This window comes from Carcharhinus amblyrhynchos, chromosome 6, assembly GCF_965287045.1.
Source record: "Carcharhinus amblyrhynchos chromosome 6, sCarAmb.v2.hapA, whole genome shotgun sequence".
NCBI lineage: Eukaryota > Metazoa > Chordata > Chondrichthyes > Carcharhiniformes > Carcharhinidae > Carcharhinus > Carcharhinus amblyrhynchos.
In genome coordinates this window covers 57,786,506-57,798,439 of record NC_137329.1, presented here as the reverse complement: position 1 = coordinate 57,798,439, position 11,934 = coordinate 57,786,506, and the positions used below count along the sequence as shown (strand labels likewise).

General features: G+C 38.1%; 1 protein-coding gene across 4 annotated transcripts in view; it reads left to right on the top strand.

Annotated features, from left to right (window-relative positions):
* Positions 1 to 227: 227 nt before the first annotated feature.
* The window catches only part of phf21aa (PHD finger protein 21Aa), a 351,791-nt gene continuing 340,084 nt past the window's right edge, over positions 228 to 11,934 (top strand). For all 4 annotated transcript variants that reach the window (XM_080190505.1, XM_080190507.1, XM_080190504.1 and 1 more), the window contains exons 1-3: positions 228 to 1,036; positions 1,709 to 1,741; positions 2,111 to 2,176. In XM_080190505.1, coding sequence (XP_080046631.1) covers positions 983 to 1,036; positions 1,709 to 1,741; positions 2,111 to 2,176 — 153 coding nt within the window. In that variant the 5' untranslated portion in view covers positions 228 to 982. The remainder of the gene's footprint in view (positions 1,037 to 1,708; positions 1,742 to 2,110; positions 2,177 to 11,934) is intronic.

The window sequence follows — 11,934 nt, the reverse complement described above, 5'->3', positions numbered from 1 at the left end:
CGCGCCCCCGGGGGAAGGGGCGAGCACCTCCAGCAAACTGATCGGCGAGGGCATGGGAGGTGGGCGGCGTGGTGGGAGCGAGCGGAGTGAGGCGCGGGCGCGCGGTGGGATCGTGCGAGCGAGCAGAGTGAGGCACGGGCACGCGCGTGGAGTAGGGAGTGTGGTTTGGGGACGGGGCTGGGGGGAGGGGAGCAGGGATTGAGCGTGAAGCCCAGTAAGTAAGTGAGGAGGAGAGAGAGAGAGGGGCAGGGGTGCGCGCACAACACAGCTACTTTCTTTTCTTGAAGGAGGGAGGGGAAATAATTGGAAGTTTTCTTTAACCCAGATATTTTTTTAAAAAAAAGAAATCAAAAGGAAAAGTAAAATAAATTTCGGCCGCTCGTTTCATACCGAGGTGTTTTTTTTCAGGATTTGTACCCCCCCAGGTCTTCCTTTCCCCCCCTCCCTTTCCGTTTTATATTGAGTCGGTTTATTTGCGGTGCCATTTTATTTGATAATTTTTTGATTTGGGCCCCCTCTGTTGATAATAATTTGGAGGGGGGGGGAATGTTTTTGAAGTTGTTGTTGGTCGGGCAGCTCACCGCCCCCCTCTGGCTCGGCGGCGGCGCAGAGTGATGAGTCCGGTGGATGGGAGAACTTGTTTTGCCTTCACTCTCCCTGTATCTTTCTGTTTCCCCTTCTTTCTATCTATACATTTTTATATATATATTTTATATATAAAACATATTTATCAATATAAATAAAAAGCAGATATTTATACACATGCGGCCGACCGCGATGTTTAATGGACTTTATTCTCCCTCGTGAAATTATTTCGGGCCCTGTTTTTGTTGAATTGTATTTTTTATACTCTTTTTGGCTGCGTGAGGAAAGAGGGGAGGGGGTAAAGAGAAGGGGAGCCGGGTGTTTCCTTTTTTTTAACCTTTTAAAGGGGGTGTGGAGGAAAAAAAAGTGAAGGAAAGTGGCGCGGGAAGTAGAGGAGATGGAGTTACAAACTCTGCAGGAGGCTCTGAAAGTGGAAATCCAGTTTCATCAGGTAACCTGGTCTCTTTTCATTTATTGCATGTAGTGTATGTGTTTTAATTCCAACCACTACCTCTCAGCGACACACACATATTAGGCACATCTGCTAAAAGGGAATAATTGGCGAGAAACCATTTTATGTTTTATTTTAGATAAAAAGTACAATGCAAATCACCAACTTTTTAAATTCAGGCTGTGCCTTAATTTTTTTTAAGTATTCGGAAACTACATCACCCAGTCATTTTTTTGGGAGAATGGGGAAAACAAAAATAAGTGGATAAGTGAAGTATATTCTTGTAATTTGAGTTATGAATAAAAGTTAGGAATTTGTGGAAACTATTTAGTTACACTTTTTAAGAAAAAAAAACTTGTAAACATTTTATATGTAGAACAATTCTGTACTTGGTATTCTAGAAGCATTATTCACTTCTAACTGATTTTTCTGTTTTGGTAGAAATCAGGAAGAATATTTTTGAGGACTTTTTATTAAGACCTTATTATAATTTGAAGCAATCTGAGCAGTCTCAGAGTCCATATCTGTTGAAGAAAGTAGATATAGTGAGCACAACACTTGACCTCAGAGGCTGGATTGATCAATAAAACCAGCCCTTGTTATATTCACTGTGGAATGATCTCCTCTCTCATAGGACATTAACTTTCTCTATTTCATCTCTTCTCCAAACAGAAACTTGTGGCCCAGATGAAACAGGATCCGCAGGTATATTTTGTTCTTGTGTCTTGTTTACTCTTGTGTGTTTTTAAATATATTTATTACATCTGTAAATAAAATGTTTCCACATTTCTGATTATACATGCTATTAAAATTTAGAAAATGTGCAATATGGATTTTAGTTTTGAAAATGCAATATAGCTCTGGTTTATTCTGCAGTTTTAAGCAGTTTTAAATAGGGTAAGACAAAGCAAACGACGTATTTTTGTTAGTCATTTTTTAAAAAAGGCTTTTTGATTTTTTTTCCCTTCACAGTGTTCAACTGAAAATGTTGAATGACTCATTTTCCCAGTATGGGAAAAAGACTTGTATTAGCAATAAGGTAACCTAACATATTGTTAAAATTTTATTTCACAGAATGCTGATTTGAAGAAACAGTTACATGAATTGCAAGCAAAGATAACTGCTCTCAGTGAGAAACAAGTAAGGCAAAAATGAATTTGTGGCTGTTCTATTCCAGATGGTTGTGTGTTCTCCAGGGATGAGCTCATCCTGGAGGATTGGGTAGTTTTCTGGAAGTTTTTAATGGTTAGTCAAGTTGGCAGGTGTTGATTTGGGGGAAAAAAATAACTGATAGCCCTAACTACACCTGTTACTATAATCGACTTTTTAAAATTTTGTACAGTTTTAAAAATTATGGGAGCAATGTTCTTTCTCACTCTAACCTTTTTTGTGTTATGAAACTCCCTATTCATTTCTCTTCAGATCCTTTTGCTCTAACTCAACCTATAGCATCTTTACTTAACAACACTAAATAATTATTCACTTTATTTTGTAAATACTATTTTTGAAATAATATATTTCTCCCACATACCTCCCTCATTCTCAATTTGCCCAGTTTAGTTGTTCCTGCCAAGGATTTCTTTTGTTAAGATTTTACCTTCTGCTCCCTTTTATCAAGTGCAGTGAAGGCTTGACTTTTTCTTATGTTTTCCTTTTGGCTATATATGTGTGGGTCTTGGGGGAAGTGGGGTGGGGAAGATGGGTGGGTGTAGTTCTGGGTGTGAAATGACCGCCTCTCCCCCTTTTTTCTTTGTTTCTCAGTCTAGGTTCTTTGTGCATTCAGTTTCACATTACTCTCACCCCAGTATTTGTAGCATCCTGTTCTCTCTGCTCAAAAGGGATAAGTCAAATTTTGTAAAGCTGCACCCACATCTGAGTTCACATTATTTTATGAAACTCCTGAATAAATTGTACCTTGAACTATGAAATAATCAATGAAATATTTTAAAAGCAGAAAAACAAAGATCTACAGCAAAGCACTTGTTTGAACTTCTATTCTCAACACTATTGAGGTACCTTGTTAATTCTAGAATAGCACCCATAATTACAATTTTAGATATTGTGCTGTCTTTAAAGGCTTTTGTCTGATTTTGTTTCTGTAAAGTCAGCCTTCAATCATAGTCATGTGATTAGCTGCCTTAGTAACCATGCGGGCCAACCACCAATTCAGTGTAGAAATAAATACTGGTTTGAGTATTTGGATTTGACTTGCTATTTTATACATTTTGTTTTAAAGAAGTTGACATTTTTGAGAAGTTGAATTGGTATTGTTAAGTAGTTGTAGTGATACTTTGTCCTGTTGTGGGAGAGAATTTGATTATAAGTTTGAGCTGTTATTTTACTTTCAGTATTGTGTTGACTTGTAATTTTGCAGGTGCAACTGTTTTAGCTGTGCAGTAATTACATTTTCTCCCGCTTTCAATTTCTGAAGGTCATATAAGATTAATTTTGCTTGGTATTACTGTACAGCTTTAATTTGTTTGACTTTTGTAAAAAATCATATTTGGTTAAACTTGAGTCAGCATAGATAATTTTTATTCCGAGAAGTCATGTTTACTAAATGCTGACAATTTCTGTAACTACTTTTTAAAGCTATAAACTTTTGACTATTAGAAACAATTGTGTTCTCTTCGGAAAGTACTAGATTGATTTTTTTTTTCTTCCTTTCAACTGAATTCAAGAATTGTTTATGATGAACCTTGCAACTCTATGCAGTTGAGTATTTAACTTCACAAGATGATCCTGATTGAGCTCCAAATTTACCTGTGTTACGTGAACTTCACTGCCTCAGCTGGACATTTAAGTTTAAATCTTTGGCTGCTAATGTGAGCTATACTAGCTGGTATTGTGAACCTGTCTTACTGAAAATCTACCACCTGCTGGCCAGTTATGGAGTATGGGGTTGTCCCTGACTGGGGACTTTTAAATCACTGTTATATTTTCCCTGTGGACATAAACCTTAGTGCCTTACTTGTTTGATTGGAGTTTCTTGCAAAATCTACACAGCACAAATTTTGATAACCGGTAAAAAGTGGAATTAAGAAAACGAGCACTTTAGGGATCTTCCTGCAACTGAGAGTGCTTCACATTCCTGGATGAAAAGGAGATATGTAGTAGCAAGTGATCAAGCCTTGTTTTTAAAAAATAATGTTCTATCAAGTAACTATTATTCATTGCGTAAGGCTAATAGTGCGGCCTGTAGTGTATCAGAGTACCAATTCATGGCATCAGGGTTCTAAGTGAATGCAAGCTTAGTCCCCCTTGAGTTTCTACACTAAGCAACACTGGATTGGAGCAGAGAAAATGGGTGAAAAGTGACTCAGAAAACATCTTTAAATTGGAACAAGTTCACACATTTCATTGCGCTCTACCCAGCTCAATGATAAAGTGGAGACTTGTGGAGATTGCTGGAGGAGTACATAGTTTGTGGAGCAAATGGATGTAACTGTGATCAATAAAGAAAGTTTAATACTGTATCAGAATTCAAAAGTATGATTTTTCAGTGATTGTATTTTAGATATTTAAACCTAGTCCTTCATCCTGTTAACTTGACGTGAAGTAACTTATTGTACTCTGAATCACATGCAAGTCCTGTTCTAGCATAATATCTCAAATTTTAGTGTAATGTGCTTGCTTATTTAAGATTCTTGATCATATATTACATCCCTTTTAAATATGAAAATATGTAAATATATATTGAACACAGGTTGACCTGTAGTATTGCTAAAAGTACAAATTTTGAATTCCAGAAGAGAGATTATACAAATTTTGAAATGCTTTCTTCCTGGTTTAAAAGTAACATTGGTATCACTGCTCAATAAAAAGTTATAAGCAATGTGTGAGAAATATAACTTATCAATGTGAGAGTAATAGGGTGCAAGAATAAATTCATGAAGATTGCATCTTCCTAACTGCACTTTATACTCTGTGTTCCATGCCTTCTGTAAAAATATAGAAAATAGGTGCAGGAGTAGGCAGGTAATCAGATCACAAGGTGTTAATTAATTTTGAAAACATCAGGAAATGTAATCTTATTAACCAAAGACTGGAAACATTTAACTGATGTGTAGATGTTGCAATACTGAAGTGAAAAAGTTTTGAGAGGACTATGGATAACTTGTTAAGAGATGGAGAATAATGTGTGGGAGAAGTTAGGGAAAAGAACAAGATTTCAGATCTTATACATCACGTGAAGAGTAAGTGGCTGGAAACTGGAATTCCAGATTGAGATTTCTCATTTCATAGTACATTGGCTTTTAAGGTTTTAATTTTGTAGGCCACTTAGATCCATACTATGGAGCTTTGGACCACTTCTAGGATTTGAACTGATGTTCCCTTTAATTTGCATATGTTTCAAGTTGCTGATGTGAGTACATCTTGAAAAATGCTTTAGGACCAATTAGATGATGGCACTGAAAGTAGTTCTTTCAAAATATCCAGACCCACAAAATTCAAATGGGATGCAGGGAGAAAAAACAATTAATAGAAATGAATGCTAATTGCTCTTGGATACTAGGCTTCCAGAAGCCAGAATCTAGGCTGCTGTGGACCTTGGATTGCACTGGCCGAACAAAGAAAAGTACAACACAGGAACAGGTCTTTGGGCCCTCCAAGCCTGTGCCGATCATGATGTCCTTACTTGGTCTGTATTCCTCTATTTCCTACCTATTCATGTGCACATCCAGATGCCTCTTAAATGTTGCTAATGTGTCTGCTTCCACCACATCCTCTGGTACTGCATTCTAGGCACCCACTACGCTCCGTGGAAAAACTTTCCCCAGACTTCTCCTATTTTCCCCCTTGAACCTGTGCCCCCCTTGTAATTGACACGTCGGTCCTTGGAAAAAGTCTCTGACTATCCACCCTATCTATGCCTCTCATAATTTTGTAAACCTCTATCAGGCCTCCCCTCAGACTCCATCTTTCCAGTGAAAGCAATCTTAGTTTATTCAGCCTCTCCTCATAGCCAACACCCTGGTGAACCTTTGCACTCTCTCCAAAGTTTCCATGCCCTTCTGATAGCATGGTGATCGGAACTGCACTCAATACTCCAAATGCGGCCTAACCAATGTTTTAGATAAATGCCTAGACCTATTGTATGCTTCCTTTTCCCTTTTGACTAAGCTTATAATTTCTCTTATTATTCATGGCTCTCGATCTGTCGTTTCTATCCTTCATTTTTGTGAGGACCACCTCTTCTGCACTTCAATTAACTGGCTTTTTTAAAAGCCTCCCACATGTCAAGACATGGATTTGCCCTAGTCGCTCCCAATCCACATTCCCCAGTTCCTGTCTAATTTGGATGTAATTGACCTTCATCCAATTAAGCACCCTCACACAAGGGCCATTCTTGTCATTATCCATGATTACTCAAAGTCTTGTGGAATAATGACTATAAAATAATGAGGGGCATAAATAAGGTAGATAGTCAATATATTTCCCCAAAGATAGGGAAATCACAAACCAGAGGGCATAGGTTTAAGGTGAGAGGGGAAAGACACAAAAGCGACCAGAGGGGCAATTTTTTCAAGCAAAGGATGGTGACTGTTTGGAATAAGCTGCCAGAGGTAATAGTAGACACGGGTTCAATTTTGTCTTTTAAAAGCATTTAGATAGTTACACTGATAAGATGGGTATAGAGGGATATGGGCCAAATGCGGACAGTTGGGATTAGTTTAGGGGTTTAAAAAAATGCCAGCATGGGCAAGTTAGGCCCACGAGGCCTGTTTCCATGCTGTAAACCTCTTTGACTCTAATGGTTTCTAAGCCCAAAATGCACCCTCACTGAAACATTGATCACCTGGCCTGGCTCATTCCCCAATAGCAAGTCTAGTCTCCCTGGTTGGATTGTTAACGTACTATATGAAAAAGCCTTTCTGGACATATCTAACAAATTGCTCTCCATCTGAGCCCCTGGCTGTAAGGGATTCCCAGTCAATATGGGGGAAGTTAAAATCATCTATTACAACTACCCTGCTTTTTTCACACCTTTTCAGTACCCGACTACACAACTGCTCCTCTGTTTCCTGCGGGCAGTTGGGAAGTCAAAAAACATTGTGATTGAAAACCAGCACCACAGCCAATTAGTCTGAGGTCTGGACAATAGTGATTGTGTTGTTAAAAATCTTTATTCTTAAAGTTACAAAGCCAATGTGCAGAATGAACAGGGCAAGAATCGTTTCCTTGCAAAAGCCAATTCAAATTGAATCCAATTCATGGTCCCCACAAGAGGGAAATACAAGATCCAAACTGACAAGAAAAGGCATTGCATTTTGGGCTTGATCTGAAACTTTTGCTCCAATTCTACTGCCCTGCCCGCCACAGGAATTAAACCGGACAAGAGGCGGACAATGGGAAGGTCTGATGACCTTGGGTGGAATTTTCTGATCTTGGGAATTAACCGTACTTTCTTGATCTACTTGTCACACTTTTGAACATGAAGGTCAAACAGAGTTTTATTTAGATGTATCTAGCATATATATTGAAAACAGTGATTTAAGCTATAGAAAAATACATGCCTGGTTTGCTTTCTCTCCACTGCACCAGCACCAAGTAGTAACTGTCAAGGCTAATTAGGTTGATATGGGAATATGCTCTGTTATGATAAAAATGCTGCAAGGTGGCTAAACCTTACACTGGAAAGTAATACTCTTTATCTAGCAGAGATTCACTGACACCACTGGAACATTTCTAACCATTGGATTCTTACGATTAGTTTACTGTTTTGCAACTTAACGTGCGCTGAGGGCTCCAGGGAAGTGATTTGTTTAGATATGATTTCGTTTTTGTAAAAACAGGTTTGGATTACTTTTTCCTTTGATCATTTGTGTACCATATGTCGATATGATGAAGTTCATAATAATGGTGATGTAATTATTGCTTTTTATTGAGAATTCATTTTGAAGTCAGTATGGCTGGAATGCATTATCTGAAGACTAGCACTTACGTGTGTGGCATACAGGAAATATTTTGCCTAAACCACCTTGTAAGCCGCATGAGTTATACAAGTAATTGATACAATAAATATACTCCATATCCTGTTCTCAAACTTGTGGTTTTCAGTTCAAACGTTTTCTTATTTTGGAGTGATTTTTTAAAAAAAATTACCTTCTGTACATTTTATTTAGGTTATTGCTGATTTACTCAAAATGACATTGAATTATCTCGAGTATACTGTAGTATGTCTATTTGACAAATTGGAGTTAGAGTTAACTTTTTTTTCTACAGCTGTGTTTTGGTATGAAACTTCATGTATACAATGGAAAGGGTCTTGTCTAATTGCACAAAACTGCAATATTTTACTGGGAAATAACACGTTATCTTGTGACAGGAATAGCAGGTTATTAAAATGTATTGTTGGTTGATATATGTATAACTTATGTTGCAATTAAAATACACCATCAAGTTCACAAACATCTCAGATTTTCCACAATAGCATAACTGAAGGAAAAGAGGCAAATGTATCAATGTTAACACGTTTAAGGCATTATGTGACATTTCAGATATTATGTGGTGGGTGAACTTGTTGAGAATATCTTTCATGACTTTGAGATGCCCCAAAGTTCTGTGCAACCAATAAAGTTATGGATCTGAAACTTCATATACAGGATGTGTGAAAAGCAGTACGTTTTTGAGTTGAACAGTTAGTGTTTGAAAACAAGGATTATGCTGTTTAGTTTTTTGTGGATAGTGGTGACTTTAAAGTGAAATTTGAAATGCTACATTACCAATATTTTTCTTTGTCTTGAACAATGGAGCTTGGTACTCAGCAAATTGGTATCCACCAATTTTGTAATTCTGTAAGGGTGCATGCTGTCTCTTGAAAATTGTCACTTTGATGAAGTACAAGGACACCTGGATGGTGATGGTGCTTCCTCATGAATTTTCCAAAATGAGGAATCATCAAATTAGTACTATGTGGAATGGTGGAGCTGCACGAAATTATCAGACTGAATTATATTTTTGTTATCCCCCCTCTGAAAGCTGAGGGGATGTACTGTCTAGTGTACTATTGAGTCATGAAAATAGAAAGGCACAGGTTTAATTTTCAAGCAAGTTGATTGCTCTCAAATGATTTTGTGCACCGTCAACATGATTGGCTGTGGTGCACCTGAACTGGGGGGTAGTAAAAATCAAAGTTCCTTCAGTTTGCGACTTTCTTGCATGGATGGGGAAAACGTGTGAGGAAAGAAATGGGTTTGCATGTAATGCTCCTACGGTCAAATAGCCTATCAACATTGTGTTTAAGTTTATATTTGAATATTGATATTGGGTAGGGGCTTTTTCACGCATTTAACTGTACTCCAGTATAAGTTATTGTTTTTATTGGAGAAAGGTGAAAATGTTAAACAGATTAAATAAAGATGATGTAGGTGCCACTTGTGTCAAAGACATGTCCTTTTGGTCACATTACTTTAGAAATAGGAACATTGGATTTAGGAGCAGCAAGAGGCCATTTTGTTCTTCAAGGCTGCTCCACCATTCGATAAGATAATGGCTTATCTGATTGCGGTGTTCATTTTCCTGCCTGCATTCCATCTATAAATTGAGTCATTTATCAAAAATCTGTTTAACTCTGCCTTAAAATGACCTAACCTGCACAAACTAATGACCCTCAGAGAAAAGTGCTCCCATCATCTCCATCTTAAATGGAAGACCTCTTATTTTTAATGTGTTCTCTAGTGTCTCCCAAAGAAGGAGACATCTGCCCAGTAACCATCATATCAAGTTCCCTCATCTTGTGTGTTTCAACAAAATTGCCTCTCATTCTCCTAAAATCCAGTGCACATGGGCCCAATCTGTTCAGCCATTCCTCATAAGATAAATAGTCATCCCAGGAATGAGTCGAGTGGCTGTTTTCTGCATTGCTAATACAAGTATATCTTTTTCTCAAATATGGAGAAAAAAAGCTACACAGTACTCCAGATGTAGTCACACCCAAGGACCCTGTATAGCTACAGTAACGTTTCCCTACTTCTCTATTCCATTTGCCTTCCTAATCACTTACTGTACCTACATACTAACATTGTGATTAATGTACCACAATACCAGATCACACTTTTCTACCAAGTTCTGCCATCTTTTTCCATTTATATAATGTACCAATTTTCTATTTTTTCTGGAAATTGGACAACTGCTGTTTAAAAACTCTTTTTATTGCAAAATTGTGCTGGTTACCTGTAAGTGCTAGATTTCGTTCTTTTAGATGTAGTTTAGTAAAAGTGATTTATTTGACCTGCATGACTTGAGGCTAATCCAGTGCTATGTTGGAAGCCAAATTGTAGAGTGAAGGGCAGCATTATAACTGCTCACACATTGAATTTCTGGACCTTAATTTTGCAAAATGAATAATAGAACAGTTCTCTTTTGTACCTTTGAATCTTGTTTGGGATATATTCCTTTACGTTTGCCCTTTTAAGTTTACTCTTTGAGATGTAGGTGTTGCTAACTTGGCCAGCATTTGTGCTCATCCCTAATTGTCCTGAGAAGATGCTGGTGAGCCTCTGCCTTGACTTGCTGCAGTCCCTTTGGTGTACATACACGTACGCGCACATCAGGATGGCATGTTGCTTGGAAAGGAACTTGTAGGTGGTGGTGCTGTTCCCATGCGCCTGTTCCCTTGTCCTTCTAGGTGATAGAAACCACTGTTTTGTAAGGTGCTATTGCAGGAGACTTGATAAATTGCTGCACTGCGTCTTGTATGTGGTACACACTGTTGTTTGGCAGAGAGAATGGATGTTTAAGGTAGTGAATGGGACGCTAATCAAGTAGGCTGCTTTATCTTGGATGATGTTGAGCTTCTCGAGTATAGTTGCAGCCACGCTAGTCCAGGCAAATGGAGAGTATTCCATCACACTCCTGACTTATGCCTTGTGATAATGGCAGGTTTTGGGGAGTCAGTCTGCAGAATTCCTACTCTCTAACCTCTCACCTTCTCAGGGCAGTTAGGGATGGGCACAAATGCTGGCCAAGTTAGCAACACCTACATCTCAAAGAGTAAACTTAAAAGGGCAAACGTAAAGGAATATATCCCAAACAAGATTTAAAGGTACGAAAGAGAACTGTTCTATTATTCATTTTGCAAAATTAAGGTCCAGAAATTCAATGTGAGCAGTTATAATGCTGCCCTTCACTCTACAATTTGGCTTCCAACATAGCACTGGATTAGCCTCAAGTCATGCAGGTCAAATAAATCACTTTTACTAAACTACATCTAAAAGAACGAAATCTAGCACTTACGGGTAACCAGCACAATTTTGCAATAAAAAGAGTTTTTAAACAGCAGTTGTCCAATTTCCAGAAAAAATAGAAAATTGGTACATTATATAAATGGAAAAAGATGGCAGAACTTGGTAGAAAAGTGTGATCTGGTCTCGTGGTACATTAATTGTATATATTTCCCAGTCTCTGACATCTTGTAGTCATTGTATTTACATGACTTGTTCAGTTTCTAGTCTGTGTAACCCATAGGATTTGATAGTTGGGGACTTATCCATTGGGTGTCGTGGGGAGGTTAGATTTTTGATTGCCTGCCACTGGCCTGGCCTAAGCCTGAACATTGTCCAAGTTTCAATGCAAATAGTCACAAACTATTTCAGTACTGAGGAGTCAGAATGATACTAAGTAATCATCAATGAACATCCTCACTTCATGATGAAAGGAAGGTCATTGATGGAGGTTTAGTCTAGGACAAGGGAACTATGTATCTATGTCCTGGACTGAGACGATCGACTTCCAACAACCACAATTAACTTTGTTAGGTATGATGCCAGTCAGTGGAGAGTTTCCTTCTTGATTTCTGCTGACATCAATTTTGCTAGGGCTCTTTGATGCCACACTCTGTCAAATACTGCCTTGATGTCAGAGGCAGGCACACTCCTTTCCCCTTTGACTCCAGC